At 33.2% G+C, this 16,491-nt stretch overlaps 1 protein-coding gene and 1 long non-coding RNA gene across 2 annotated transcripts; one reads left to right on the forward strand and one right to left on the reverse strand.

The window, feature by feature from the left end:
• Positions 1-81: 81 nt before the first annotated feature.
• HSI2 (B3 domain-containing transcription repressor VAL1) lies at positions 82-7,390 on the reverse strand. Its single transcript, XM_089726056.1, has 13 exons — positions 7,278-7,390; positions 6,285-6,366; positions 6,010-6,111; positions 4,865-5,511; positions 4,656-4,752; positions 4,372-4,546; positions 2,754-2,833; positions 2,587-2,644; positions 2,239-2,492; positions 1,517-1,566; positions 1,299-1,412; positions 1,125-1,192; positions 82-959 (listed from the first exon to the last, which is right to left on the reverse strand). The coding sequence occupies exons 1-13, from the start codon at positions 7,388-7,390 to the stop codon at positions 262-264; spliced, it is 2,538 nt and encodes an 845-aa protein (XP_089582182.1). The 3' UTR covers positions 82-261.
• A 2,515-nt stretch (positions 7,391-9,905) lies between these two features.
• Positions 9,906-13,515, forward strand: LOC119371361 (uncharacterized). The gene is made up of 3 exons (XR_005178972.2): positions 9,906-10,034; positions 12,226-13,151; positions 13,242-13,515. It is a non-coding gene; the product is annotated as an uncharacterized LOC119371361 (long non-coding RNA).
• The last annotated feature ends 2,976 nt before the right edge of the window (positions 13,516-16,491 follow it).

Consider the following 16,491-nt stretch of genomic DNA (forward strand, 5'->3'; position numbering starts at 1 on the left):
TTATTTATTTTCCTCCAGATCTACTAAGAATAAAATCTACTAAGAATAGAATGTACGACTCATTATATTTAGAGAGAGAGATTGAAACTAAGAGCAAATTAAACATTACAACAAAACTACATTCTGTGACTAGTGAGATCAGATGTATGGTATGGCACCACCCCTTTGGAGAGGAATAACAGAGAAAAAAAAAATTACACTCTGATAAATTATGGAATCTTTCTGAAACACCACTTTAGTCTACATTCCACAAAAGCATTCTTAATCACCTCTACTCTCACGATCCCAACCGATAGATGCCAGAAATGCCTCATCAGACAGCCGTCTCAGATTCTCACCATTAGATTGTGAATGTGAACAGGAACCCAAGCTCGCCTGCCGGTCACACATCAAGCTTGAAAGCCCATTTTGCTTGATATAATTGTCAAATGGCATGTTGGCTGCATCAGCAAGGTCCATTATGCTCAATCCTGGGATGTCCATCTGTATATCCTCGCGGTTAGGATGACAATTTAAGTCTATTTGCCCAGCACTGGTTTCAGCCACCTCAGTTTGCTTTCTATTTGGATTTCTTTCATTATCCAACTTATCTGTAGGTGACATTTCAGAATCATCCTTGCAGTCATTGTTGTCCACCTTCTGGGAAATTTCCGCTTCACGTTCTGATTGTCGTTTCTTCTTACGTAGCATGAGTGTTTTGAAGCGACGCTTTACAGTCATGCACACATTGCATGTACATGTGGGTTTGTGCTTGCCCTTACCACTGGGAGGTTGAATGCAGACAATGCAAGTACAACCAGGACGGTGCCTTGGATGCTTTGTCGTAGCTCCAACTGATGGCTCACCTGTATCACAAATATTGTCGCCTAAAACAGCAGCACTAGCTAATGCATCTAATCCAGAACGCTCACATTCAGGTGATGCCTTGCGTCTCTCTACAATCCTTCGCTTCTTCAAATCTGTAAAGGACATAGCATGGGACAACAATATCAACAGGCTATTATATTATTTACCAATGAGATTGACCACATCATATGATGCACATAATAAGAATATTTAGAAAATCTGTAGAGGTGGTTCTTTCTCCCATTGGTAGGCAGAACACTTCAAGGGAATAGTCATACCTTTGCTCACTCTCAGAAGATAATCTAAATCCTTCAGACTCATCTCCTCTGGTGCCGAACATGAACACCTGGAAGGAAATTGTAGACCAGAAAATAAATTAAAAGAATCTCCATTCATGAAAGATATTCACATGAAACTTTCCAAAATACTTAAAAAGAAGATGTAAGTCACACCTGCTTGAATCCCAAACATTGTCTGAACAGGTCCACTTCGGAGGGAGAAGAGCATCCTGCGGCAATTTTCGCCATTTGGAGCAATCATCACATTGAGCCCATTGCTCCTGTCCCCTGGCCCAATGTTCAACAAATTCAACCGCAATATACGATTTATATTTAGCAACCCTCCTTTTCCTCAATAACAAAAGAATAAAAATGAGTACACAAATTCTTACCCTGATGGTTGATCAGCAAATACTGTCCTCTTCCCAAAAACTGGTGGCTCCTAAATGACAACAAACATGTTTAATCAAAAAACAAGGTAGATTTTAAATATTTGTTTCTCCCACGCGGGCAAATTGCAAAGACAGTTACTAAACCCATTTAATTTTAATTCATCCATGAAACCTCATTTTGATTCATTTCGGTTACTGACAAGTGTATCAATTCAGTCCTCTGTCAGGTCTCCATAAGGAGCACTTATAAGAGCTTGTGGCAGAATCATTAAAAAATTAACAAAAATAAAATAAATAAAATAAAATAAAATTAACGCAACACAGGCACAGTATATTCTTTGGTCTAGGGTTGCCTCGTTCAGAGAATCAAAAAAAAAAAAATGAAAAACCTTCTAGTTCCACCATAGTGCAAAATAGGGACATTTTAAGCAAATATGGAAGCATGTGTTACATAGTCTAAGCTATCAAGGACATTCCTGCCATTTGGGTTCCGGGAACAACCACATAAGCTTAATGTTAGTTGCTTAACAACATCTGGCAGAAAATGCCACATTTATAACCTTGCAGAGGTTTAGCTGCCTAGTTGAAAGTTGGAATAATCTGAAGTTCAATAATCAAACTAATACAAATGATCATTCATGCAATTTACCCTTCTGAATCTGTCACACCATCAATCCATGCATAAGATAAACAAACAAAAATGTTGAGTTCGAGAAACTTACATCATATTCTTCAAATTCATGGTCCTCAATAGTAACAATGCTCGGCTTTACACTAGGGGGTGGGCGAAGCAAGTCCTGCGCTTCTTCCCATGTAAGTCGCAGCTCCAAAGCATCTTCACTATTCATGAGTAATCGCTTATTCTTAGGTCCAATATTTCGAGTTCTTTTCTTCTCTGACGTTGATTGCAGCAGTGCATCCCCATTTACCCTGCCTCCGTGATTCTCACTCTTGTTCCAGCCAATATCCCCATCAGCTTAACTCAAAAGTTCAGAAAGAATTTAGGTGAGGATTCTTGCATCCTTTAAGAATTTGGAAAAGACCAGAGTAACCACTTACTGTAACAATACCAGAAAAAGAAGTTTCGGTGATAGCAGCACTATTAGGAATTGCAGATGTTTGGGCATCCTGTTCATTTAACAAGAGCATTAAGAATAAAAAAGTTTGCACCACAAAGAAAAGACAATTGGCAGCTGAAAATTGAAGAAATAAAAGAATGAAATGAAATGTGGCTAACCTGTGTATCTAAAGAGTTGTTTGTAGCCTTGCGAAATCCCATGACAAGTTTGCCCCCAGGATCTATCCGGCTAAAAGTTACTGCAATAGAAAAGAGGTAAAATTAGGAAGAAAAAACAAGATAGGGTACAACAATCACATCCATTAAAGGGACTCGAACCAAAATATGACATAAACCAGACTATCACAGGAAAAAAAGTGCATTAAATACCAATCCATCTTTTTTTTATTTAAGATGATAATTTTTATAATTAAATAAGTTTTAATTAAAAAGGGAGACAAAATAAAGAATATTAGAAAAATAAAAAAAATAGAGAAAAGCTATAATATTTACAAATATTCTGACAAATTTTTTTTTTTTTTTATAAAAAAAGGTATTTGACAAAACTCAAAAATCAGAACAAAATTTTTTTTCAGCAGTTCACGTCACTTTTCTTTTCTTGCAAGGAGTTTTAGATTGACTTTTGCATTCAAGCATTAAAGTGTGAAAGAGAAGCATTGCAGTCCGCCGCTTTGGAGTGGGAGTATAGCGTTGCAGTCATAGAGAAACGATAGAGAGAACAGGAGATCTGAATGATTGAATTGAATCCCTAAATTTTTCTTCCTCAAATACTTCGTTTCACTTTCCTTTTGGGCCTCATCAAAATCCAGCCTAAATACTCATTATTTTGTCAAATAGATTAGCCTAATTGCCCAATTGCACAGCAACTTTGAAATCGTTCAGATTCTACCGATTCCACCAATTTTACCGATTTTACTTATTTTAACACGATTTTAGAATGATTTCATCGGATTCAAGTTTTAGGGAACTCACAATTTCGATAACATTAACAATGGTAGCCGTCACCCCAAATAGATTATTGTTTCTGAGGCAAATTCGACACTCTAATTTACTGTTACAGAATCTCAACAGCAGTCTTCATAATTTTGTTTAGTGGATAGAGGGGAAGAATCAAAAAACAAATCCAGAAATTTTATGGGAGTAATTTCAAAAATTTTTTTTGAGGTACGGGGATAGGGGTCACCCTTTACCTCCACCACTGATAAGTTTCATGTACTACAAAATCCGAATAAAGTTTCTCATATTTTTGTACTGTTCACTCACTTTCTGTATTAATTAAGATAGTGTTTGATAGCACCATTCAGCACTCAGAATAACTTGAAATTCACACTTAATACAATAAGTTAGCGAGCTTTTAAAGAACATTGCAGTTTAGAAGTTTTAGCATTTCTATTATTCAATGCTTAAAATTTAGCTCTTAAATTTTCCATTCATTCACTTTCTAAATTTACGCTTTACATTTATCCAAATGCATCTTTAAGAAAATATCATAATTTGATTGCTAGGACACAATAGATGACGTAAGGCAAGATACTTAACATTTCTTTCTGTATACCACATTTCATTATGAAGAAGAACATTTAGAATATAATAATTATTTATCTTGAGCAATCAGGTATCAATTTTAACATGTGAGCAAGAGATATCAAGTATTCTTATTCACTAAATTGCATAGACCATATGCTCAAGCATTATATATATCATCCAATATGTGACACATATATTTAGCACCTAGTGACTAGTATCAAAGTATAAGCAAGAATAGAGAAAAACATACTTGTATCACCCGCTTGCAATTGCATAGACTGTATGCAAGGGGTTACACCCTCCAGGACATACATCCTGCTGTTATTATTGGGCCAAAATCTGAACTGAAATGTCCATTCTCTCCCCTTCACATCTTGAATCCTTAAAGGAAGGCCTTCAGATTGAGAAATAGGAGGAAAATATGCCTGCAACAGTTTACATTTTACAGGAATACAAAAGAAAAGGAATGGGAAAAGGAATGCTGCGGGGGAGGGAGCAGAATAGGAAAAACAGGCTAAACAGGTAAAAACTTACTTCAGCACATGCTTTTGGGAGAACTAGGCGACCAATTCGACCAGCATCACTGGCACTGAGAACCTTCTCAAACAATGGGACAATGTTGGAATTCAAACTAGTAGATAATATACTTAAGGTCATCAATTGATAGTCTAGTTATAAACAACAGCATACATTTCACAGAAGCAGGTATACTAAAAAATTTAACTTAAAAAAGAAAAGGATACTCTCCAGACAACTGCTGCAGCTCTTGATCAGTGATTCTTGGCCAGTACCTGGGAAGTAACTGATTCTTCCCCCGTCCCTCAGCAGGTGGTCTTGCAATTCGCAGCTCAGAGACTGCAGCCTTATTGGTCTCTGAACTCCCAGCAAGAACCGGTTTTGAGGGTTTCGGCAATATTGGACGAGATCTTTGCCCTTGCTGAAAGGGAGATGTTTTGCTTTGCTCTTTTCCTTCAACAACCCCACAAGGATATGGAACAAAACTTGCAGTTCCTGATGGAGCTCCTAATGACATACTCAAGGATGGCTGAGCATGTGATCCATGGATATCTCTCATATCTAATATTGATGGTTGGGCAAATTTAGATTGTCCAGCTGATGATTGAGCTGCAGCTGAGAACCCTGGGCTAGCTTCTACAATTTGATGCATCACCTCCTCTTGTCTGAATTGCCCCAGACCTGCATTAGTGTCAGCTCCTTCAGACTGACATAATAGGTTGGGTGCATTAGCCTCCATGAGTCTGCACAGCTGTGCAAGTTTTCCCTCATCAAAAGTACGACCAGCCACTCTATTTTCTAGAGGAGTTGATTCCAAATCACAGGCATTATTTATTAACAAGCCAAAACCATTAGGAATCTCATCACTACGGATCTACAACATGAGAAAATAAGAGGCACAAACAAATGTTAGAGACCATTGCAAGCTCCACATCTCTAGCAGGTAAATTTTAGAACAAGTGTCAGCAAAGTTATCATTAAACATTATGACAACAAACCAACTGTCAGGGATCTATATCTAAATGCCAAATTTTCTTATAAGTTGAATAAGTTTCCCCTCAGCCCTTTACCATGATCAATAACTATCTCTATACCATTAGAAGTAAGTAATAACCTTGAACCCAGATGACATATAAGAGAATATAGGAATATCACTGCAGAAGGAGCCATGATTAGGACTTAAAAGTAACCAAAAGAACAACACTTATAATCTATTGACATTGTTTATAATGTAGCTGATGTGTATGTAAATCAATGTTTCATGCCATATTCAGAGCATGACTAGCAGCACTGGAGAACTAAAAGCCAAGCAAGCCTTTACAAAGCACATTGGTTCTGACAATTGGAAAATGCTAGGTGCAATTAATCTTACCGGGTGAAGTCGATAATTCGTTGCACAGCTTGTACAACCAACACCCCCAAAATCCAAAAGTTGAAGCAAAGACTTAGAAGCTATGCATCCACAGTGGAGGCGCTGCCATGTTAATTGCAATTAGACTTTTTTTTTCCTCTTTTTTTTTTTTTTTTTTTTTTGGAGGGAGGGATGAGGGGGGTTGGGCACATCAATTTCACTGGGGTAAAAAGGTTTAATAAAAGAACGAAAGTATCTGGACAACAAAAAAAAAATAAACTAGATTATTGGCCTACCTTTTTACATATGTAACACTCCCTCCAACCAGATTCCTCCAAGTGATATGTATCACAGTAAACTGAATTCTCATATGCAGATCTATGGTTAAGGCACATCCAGGGAAAAAAAAAAGCAAGATAAGTCTAAAATTATTATGTAAAATGAAAATTAAAAGCGAATAAAATGATCAACCAGAAACAAAACAGAGGTTGTGGTAAAGCATCTCACAATAAGTGCATGGAATTTAACACTGGCACAGAAGTTAAAATTTTGAAAAGCTAACAAAACAAACACTATCCCCTAGTTATACCAAGCCTCAGAAAATCCCTGTGCAGATAACCACAAGCTAAAGCAGTCTATAAATTTATAAAAAGAGGACAAGCAATCGGTTCCAAAAAGCTCAAAATAAACACTATCACCTGATTTTGAATACATATTACAAAGTCCACACCACTTTCCCTTTGCTACCCTGTTTCCAGTGTACAGGTGATCTTATGGTGCAAATCACATTTGTCAGTATCACAAACTGAGTTGAATAAAAGGATATACATTAAACAAATTACTGAGGCATCCAGCAATTTGGGGAGTTCATCATATTTTATGTGCTTACAAACATTGGAGTTGAATCCAATTTGATTTCCTTAATAAATTTAACAACTTCCAGGAGCAATTGAAAGGTGAAATAATTATTATAACAACAGTCAGTAAGCTGCCTTTGGTTTAGTTAAAAAAAGGATCATCATTGCCATTTGTTACCTAATTATGGGTATCTAATTAAATGTTAACCATAATATCAAAAAATTTGTGTATAATTATAAGAAACATATGATACCATAATGCATTATAACAGGAATTGCAGTCAAAACCCAATCTAAAAATCTGAAAATAAAAACACATAAAATCGTAAATCCAATTATATCCCTAAACTGCCCTCATAGCATTGGATAAACTAAAATCAGCCAGCAAAACAGAAATCGAACTAATAAAGCTAAAAATAGGATAAAAAGTACCCGCATGTATAGCAGAGATGAGCATATCCACCAGATCGCAAAGGCCAGCCTCTCTTCCATTCATGGGTCGTAGTATTTCCACACGATGCATTCATACAAATCTTGGTCCCCATTTATATCCAAAAAAAAAATAAAATTAAATCAATACTTCTCCAATAACAAAGCCCGAAATCAAATCCCTAAAAATCCATTCTGACCAAAACCCATATTAGATCCAACAAAAAAAAATTAAGAAAAAAAAATCAAAATTTCCTCTCTTCCTCGTTCATGCACAAACTAATCCACACAAAATTGAAATTTCAAAACAAAAATCAATCAATGTTGCATTGGAAACCCAATAATTCGAAAACCTAAATTAACTAATTAACTAATTAATCAATCAATTTGAAAATTGCAGTACCTTCATAATAGCAAGTGATATAAGTGAACAGCAGTGCAGTCCAAGTAGAGAAAAGAAGAGATGAGTCAAAGAGGGTGAAGAGGCGGTTAAAACAAAAACAGAGAGCAGAAGCGTAACTGCGATGGAAGATCAAACAAACAAGGCGTGTTCCTGTCTCTCTCTATAAGATATAAAAAAACATGGGGTTAGAGAGAGAAAGAGACACAGAGAGAAAGAAAGAGAGCGGAAGAGAGAGAATGCATGCAAAGGAACAAATGCATAAAATGCATGCACGACACTTGAAGACACACCGCTTAACAAGTCGTCTCTTTTCTTCTATTATTTTTCTTGTATTATTATTATTAATAATTAAATATTTGATTCCAAATATTTTACTAAATTTATATATTTATTAATTAAAGTTCTTGTTTTGAAAAAATTAAATTAAGAGTTTTTGATATTTTATTTCGTCAATCATTTAGTGGTTATGTTAAGTTAATCTGTAATTTAATAAATGAATTATTATTTGATTCATGAGATTTTTTAAAAATCTAAATATACATTAGTAAAATTGTTCTAAAAAAATAATTTATCAACCAATTAAATGTAATATGCTTTATTTTTTCGCGGTTTTAAGTTCAAATCTTCTCGACTACGAGATTTTTTGCATATTAACATAATGTTGGTGCACAATATTATCTCAACCCATTATATTGACGTAATGTTGGCGTACAATATTATCTCAATTCATTATGTCAATAAATAATAAATAATATATATCAAGTGTAATATAATTAGATCTCTATACGTATTAATGAATAAAAAAATAATTATTATAGGAGGTATACTTTTATATCGGATTGGTTTTTTCCACTTTTATGGAAAGCGAAAAGATTTTTGTTTGAGTTTTCTCTGATTGATGAATTAAGAGAAGGACTATACATATTTTATAGCCCCACTAAATTACTCTGGATCGTTAAGCCCCTCAATAAATAAAAAATAATTTGTCATAAAATAATTTATTCTATTGTCTTATCCTCTTATTATTGACTAAGCAAAAAATATAACGCAAATACTCACTAGAAAATAATATTATAATTTTAGAAATTTCTTCATTTAACCGATTTTGAATTCAAAAATTAAATTTTTAACGTTTGATTTTTAATTTTACCAAAGACACCTAAGTTATGTTATAACACCATTCAAGATTTAAAAAAAAATATATTATCATTTCAAATTACCACAGGTTCTAAATTCTAATTACATTTGAGTAATTACCCATTGTATATAACAACCATTAATGCTTCAATTCCTCAAAAATTTGAAAATTAGATGTATCAAATGAAGGGTAATAGTCAATTTGCTGAATAATTTATTATAATTTAAGCAAAATTTAAGATTTTCTTAAATAAATGTGAAATTTCAAATGTGACAAGCATTTGGAAACTAAAGTATTCCCTCCATCTCAAAAAAATAGTTCATATTTCACTTTTGGTTTGTCCTAAAATATAGTCCACTTTTCTTTTTTGCATTATAGTAAATCCTTAAATTGTTTATTATACTCTTATTAAATTTTATCTTATTTTCAATAAAACTCATTAATTTTTACTTATTATTAATTATAATAATTGCTCACGTGTTACGTAAGATCGGCATAATAGAAAAATTATATGCATAAAATTATCATTTAATCATTATACAAGTATTTATTGTAACTAATCTAAATAAGAGTAACATTATATCATTTATTACTCCTTAACATACTCAAAATAACTTATATTTTGGAACAAAAATATAAACTTAAAAATAGACTTATATTTTAGGACAGATGGAGTAATTACTACTTTCTTAATTTGTGTGAAAATAGGAAGTGGACTATTTTTTTTTAGGAATGGGTGGAGTACTATTTTTTTTTTTAAGGAAAAAAAGGATAAAAAAAAAAAAGGAAAACATGTAAAATTGGTTAAATTCCATATATTCCATATAATAGTAAGAGAAAATTATTATGCAGTCCCTGAAATTTGACCATATTAATTAATTCATCCTTGCATTTTTATAACTTTATTTAGTAGTCCCTGAGGTTTAACTTTGTTAGACAACTAGTTCCTTCCATCCAATTTTTTTTATTTTTGCCATTAATCCCATAGTAAAAGATGGAATTACCCTAACTTTTAACATGGAAAAGACCAAAGTAACTCAACTTAACTATTCCAATATTGTGGAGGAAAAACCAAAAGTCACCACTCCATTGTTGATCGAAAAGAAAGAGCAAACGAGAACTCAGTTTGCTCTGAAGTTTGATGGAAGCTTTTGATCAATCTAAAAGGAAAAGAAAGGTTGTGTGATCGTTGTTCCAAGAAGTTTTGTGGTCATAGGAGGTAAGTAAAACAACTTTTCATAAGTCTCTAAAACCCAGATGATTTCTAGTAAAAAAATTTGCCTATTTTGCTTCATAAGGCTATATGATGTTGGATTTTTTTTTATTTTTTTTATATACTTATACAAATTTCCTTTAATGCATATATGTTAATGTAGGTTAGGGTTTTTTGCAATTGTGATCTGTGTTTTGTTTCCCATTCACTGAGTTATGTGCATGTTCTACTAAAATAAGGTTTGTGTGTTCTGGTTGAATATGACTACTTGGAGATATCATACATTAGAAGTTTCTTTGGTGGAAGGGGATATAATGTGTATATATATGATGTAGACCCTAACAAAATGAGTTTCATAGTGTTGATGAGATATGTGTGCAAGGCTCATCGTATTAGTTTTGGTTTTGTGGGCATTGTATGTGGTGATGATATAAAGATAGAGAAGGACAATGATGTTGTCTTAATGTTCGAGAACTTCAAGGATAATGATTTCACTCAATTACAGCTAGTGAACAGACAATTACCAGCAAATGTTGAGCAACTAGCAATACAACAAAGCCAAGTTGTTGATAATATTGCAACTATTTATTAACATTGAGGATGAATAATATTGAGAATTATGGAGTTGTCAAAAATGATAATTGAGATGTTGGGCTGGTTTCTGGACAAAATGTTAGTGAGGAGCAGAATAACGAAGGAAGAGGGACTGAAAATAATATTGCACAAGAGCAAGGAGAGGGGGATAATGAGGCAACAAGGAAACTAAAGAATGTATCAGGAGTTAATATTTGGGATAGTATATTAGAGGAAGATACAGAGTATAGTGGGCATGTAAGGGGTCTAGGTAAAGGAAGAGGCAGGGCTAGACCTAGAGGAGTTGGTTTAGGCAAGGGTTCTAGTAGAATCATGCATAGCAAAGGCTAAAGGACAACCAGCACAAGTAGGTACATGTTTAGTGAGAGGGAGCAGACATGCAAAGAGGCTATGAATGTTGATGACATTAATGCATATGCTGACTCTACTGATGATGAAGATCATGTTCTTTCTAAGAGCTTTGAGGATGAAGTCAATGATGCTAATGAGTAAGAAAAAGATGATGATAAATTTGATGGAGAGCATGATAGTGAACTGCATGAATCCAACAATGGTCTAAGTGATATAGGAAGTGACAAGGAGGACTCTCCAGCTATTAGTGATGATGAGGAACTCGCAGTTAAATGGAAGAGGCAGAGAAAGAAGAAAGATCCTTTCAAGAACTTGTATTCAAATTTGTTTGAGGCTCTTGTAGGTGGGAACATTGTCTTTGCTGTAAGTCAAGTATTCCGAGATGTTACAAGTTGTCAGGATGCTTTAAGGGACTATTTTGTGAAGAGAGGGTACCTTATAGGCATGATAAAGAATGATAGTGTTAGAGTGACTACCAAATGTATAGTTGATGGCTGCCCTTTTAGGTTCCATGTGAGTGTGGCACCTGTCAACAAAACCTTTATTGTGAAAACCTTGCAACTAGAACATAATTGCATCAGACCTGTCAGCAATAAAAATCCTAATGCAACAACAAAATAGGTGATGTAGAAGCTTGTAGATCAGTTAGCAAGTGATCCTAGGATGAGTTATCAACTTATGCAAAGTGAATTGAAGAAAAATTGGGGGATTAAACCTGAGTACTGACTGCTGAATAGAGTAATAAATTCAGCAAAAGAGTAAGCATCTGGTAATCATCCAGAGAGCTACAACAAGTTACAAGAGTATATAGCTTCCCTTCAAAGGTTAAACCTTGGCACATTCATTAAATTTGAGGCACTGCCAAGAAATAGTGAGGCAAAACCCTTGATGTTTCAAAGTATCTTCATATGTTTTGAAGCTATGAACACAGGACTTTTGGATGGGTGTCGCCTTTCATTGGGCTTGATGGAGGTCATTTGAAGGAACCTTTTGGTGGATGTATGCTGAGTGCAGTTACCCTTGGTGGAAATAAGGGTATATTTCCTGTAGCTTTTGCCATTGTTCAGTCTGAGTGTTTGGCAACATGGAACTTCTTCTTGGATTTTTTGAGGCAATGTATTGGACCTACAACTAAAGAGAGACCTTGGACTTTCATGTCCGACAGACAAAAGTTATTTTTCTTATTTAACTTTATATTCTCATGCATTTAATGATTGAAAAAACTAAATGCTAGTGTATGGTTCCTTTGCAGGGTTTACTAGAGGCAGTAAGGGTCAACTTTGAGCATGCTTCACATAGGTATTGCTGCCAACATCTCCTCATGGACTTGAAGAAGGCTTTTCCTAGAGTGATGCTAAGGAGGGAGTTTTGGATGGCAGCAAAGGCCACGTTCAGTTATGCTTTCATACAACAAATGAAAGTTATAGCTGAAAAGAATGAAGGCAGGGCAACATAATGTTTATTGGACATCCCTGTAAGTCATTGGGCAAGACATGCTTTTCCGCCAAAAGCAAAGAGTGCACGCTGCACTAATAATATGTCTGAGAGTTTCAACAATTTTCTTGACAAATTAAGGACCAAACCAATTGTGGATTTAATTGATGCTATACGACAGAAGTGCATTGTCCTTTTACACAAGAGGTTGCAAGAGCAGCTACATGGCAAGGAAGAGTTACACCACAATGCAAGGAAAGCCTAAACAAGAAGATCAAAGAAAGTAGGGTGTGTAGGATGTTGTCATCCAATTCAGAAGAGTTTGAGGTGCTAGAAGGACCTATTGCATTTGCTGTGGATTTGAAGCAGACGACTTGCACTTGCAATTGGTGGGCAATATCTGGCCTTCCTTGCAAGCATGATTGCCTTGCAATTGCATATAAGAGGTATAATATTGAAGATTTTTTTCATAAGTATTTCACAATTAAAAGGTACATTAAGACCTATTTTGGAGTTATACATCCAATACCATATTATGACCTTCCTCTTGATACTTAATTTCCCAATCTCAAACCACCACCACTAAAGAGAAAAGTTGGGAGGCCTAGAGAAAGGAGAAATCTACAGGAGGGTGAGAAAAATCCAAGTAATGCAAAGTGGTCCTGCACTGTTAGGTGGTGCATTTGCAAGCAGCTTGGACATAATAAAAGAACTTGTGAAAATGGCCCACCTCCAAACTCTCAGGTATCTTATTCACTTAAGTAATATTCTTAATGATGTGTTACTTTGTACAATTATTGCTTACTTGCATGCATTGTCTCATATTATTTGCAGAAAAACAAAAAGAAGAAGTGATAGACGAATGAAGTTTCTGGCGGAGCATATGATGATGCATAGAAGTTAAACTTTTCTTTTTGGATACAGATTAGATAGGCTGTTGTTTTGCCTTTTTGTAGTTGACAGCAAAATATTATGAAATTGCTGCTCTTTTGTTCTTGGAATGCATTCAGCTACAGGGTGATACTTTGGTGTTCAACTATTATAGTAAATTGCTGCTCTTTTTTTGGTATTGTGACAACAAATTGATGATCATATTGAGTTATTGGAATACAGGGTGATATTTTGAATGATGTCAGTCTTTGGCCAATTATTATTACTGGTATAATGTTTAATGTTACTTTTGTTTGAATATGTAAATAATGGTTTGAATGTTGAATACTGCTTTTGTTGGTGATTTTCATTACAGATATGCACATTTAGCAGCAGCAACAATTCACATTATATTAGTTTTGCTGTCGAACTTGCACAAATGTTGCTGCAATTTTGTAGTCAAATATGCACAAATTTTGCTGCGATTTTGTAGTCAAATATGCACAATGTTGCTTCTCCAATTTGCACTCAAATTTGCAACAAATTCAGGTCACTCATGCTTCTGCATATTTTGCAGAAATACTACTCTTGCATCACAACATAACTGTTCCGTTTTCTTTACTGTTAGTGTATGATTATGTTGTCATACAATTGCTTAATAAGAAAATTATATATATACTAAAATGAAAACCAAATTCACTATTCATAGAACAGTATGAACAGTGAATTGGCAATTATAACCCTCTTTTAAGTTGATTCAGCTGTAAAAGTAGGGCCCACAAATGTTAAGTGAGTTGGCAGCTTGTTTGATTTTTATACATGTATTACAAACTCAGCTGCATGGTATTTGGCAGAATACTGTGGTTTTGTTTGTTTTATATATATATATATATATATATAAACTAGGGTATATAATTTATATATATTTTTTTAGTTTTTTTGTAACAGTAAATTAATAATTTTATACAAAAAAATAATTATTAAAATTAAATATATACCAAGACTTTCTTTTACAATTATCTACCAAAATATGTATTGGTTAATTGTTGTTCCATATAAATATTTATAATCATTACCTCTCTTTTAATTTCTACATCATTAGACTTTTTTTTTTATTTTTTAATTGAAATTTAAACTCTATTAATTTAACTTATGATACATGTACTTATGATTTTAATAAAATCATATGCTAATAGGAATTTAGATGAATTAGATGTATAATTTACAATAAATCTTTACTAATTTTATACAAAATTTATATATCTAGGTTTTCAAATATTATTAACTTGAAAAAAATAAAATAAATGATAAAATTGAGGATTTTTAATTATTTGTTTTAAAACTTACTTCTAATTTGTTACTAATATATTTGTACATTGGATATTTATCTTAATTTTTATGTATGAAAAATATAAAATTATTCATCTATTCTTATCATTCGTTTTATATATATAATGGAAAAAAATATTTATTTAGTTTTAATAGAAATCATAAAATTTAATTCATCACATTTAAGAATAGATAGAGTTTTTACAATACAGAAAAGACATTTCAATTTATTTATTAAATTTTTATCTTCATTAAAAATAATTTTAATTAAAAAAATTCAATGACAGATCTGTATATAATAATGGTTTATTAATTTTTTAAAAAGACAAGGTTTTATCAACTCTGTTTTCATTTTTTTAATTTTTTATTTAACTGATTTGCATGCGTATGTCCAATTTTTGCAATTACTCCTTTACTATATATATCTTTTTTTTTTTTTTTTTGTAAGGTTTGAATGATTAAGTAATTTTAAGAAAATTCCTTTTCAATTTTAACTTTATAAATTGGAGAAAATAAATGTAGTATACAATTTATGTAGTCTACTACTTAGAAATTAACCCAACAAGTTATGTGAATATGAATATTATTTATTTAGTTAGTTATTTCAATTTAAATGTTATTGTTAAATTTGATTCATCCTAAAAAATTTCAATTATTCATCGTAAATTTTTTTTTTTAGAATAAAACTAAATTTATAAAGGAATCAAAGAGATATCAGTAGCAACAAAAGGAGAAACAAAATTAGGAACATCCTCTAACCAAATAGCTTTATCGAAAACACAAGAAATAGAAAGTTAAGAGCTAACTCACGGGCCACAGAATTTGCCTCCCGTCGGACATGACAACACTGAAACAAAGGAAAACTGCTAACCAAGCCAAGAACATCCATCATGCAAGTTCCAAATTCGGTTTCAGGGACAGGAATTATTCATAATAACTTTTAATTTTTTAACTATTAATAAATTAAATTATTTTTTTAATTAATTTCTTTTAAATTAAAGATAATTTATCGCAGCATCGCGCTGGTCTATCCACCTGTACAATACTACCAATCAATGAATAATCACAACTAACCATTATTATCTAATATAAGTTCTCATTAATGAAAAAGATTACATACTGTTAAAGGAAAAAACATTAATGGCTGTACACAAAATAACCAACTACTTAAACTTACAAAATCCCAACAAAATATAACTGACAAAATCCCTACTTAATGGTTATCCTCCAAACACCTAACTTCAATTGCTCTCAGCAATCTCAAAAATACCACATTTTACCCATTATTTTATCTTGCACAGCAATATAATCACTAATATGAACAAAATCACCATACACATCAAACAAATGCAAACCAGTATCTTTAAATGCCTAAGCTCAGAAGCTAAACACTCTTGCTTTCTCCAATTGCTATGCATCTCATTCTGCAACTTCAAGATCTCTTCCTTCAACTCAACAAGTATGCTCCTCTGCCTCAAACCAGACTCCATATTTTCTCTTCTTTGACTCGGATCAACTGATTCTCCCTTGCACCAGCTAAGAAAAGACCCACATTCATTGTCAATGCAATAATAGTATAACCTATTTTTGTTCTTTGCAGTTTCAGAAATCCTAGTCCCAGCTTTTTTTTCATCCTTGCAGTAAGAATTTATATATCTTCTTCCTTATATTGCATTGTTTGTGGCGCTAGAAAATCCAGATGAAGAAGACATGATGCAAACCCTGCAACCCATGAAACCCTAGCCCCTTTACGTTTTTCTTCCTTCTAAGAGTTATAAGTTTTGAAGATTTTTGTTTCGTTCAACGTTTTATATTTTTTTTATTCAACGTTATATATTAAATAGGGATATTATTGTGATTTTATATTGTTTCTCTCACCTCTCTC

The sequence above is a fragment of the Jatropha curcas genome, chromosome 9, assembly GCF_041381405.1.
Source record: "Jatropha curcas cultivar XTBG-Jc1 chromosome 9, XTBG_Jcur_1.0, whole genome shotgun sequence".
NCBI lineage: Eukaryota > Viridiplantae > Streptophyta > Magnoliopsida > Malpighiales > Euphorbiaceae > Jatropha > Jatropha curcas.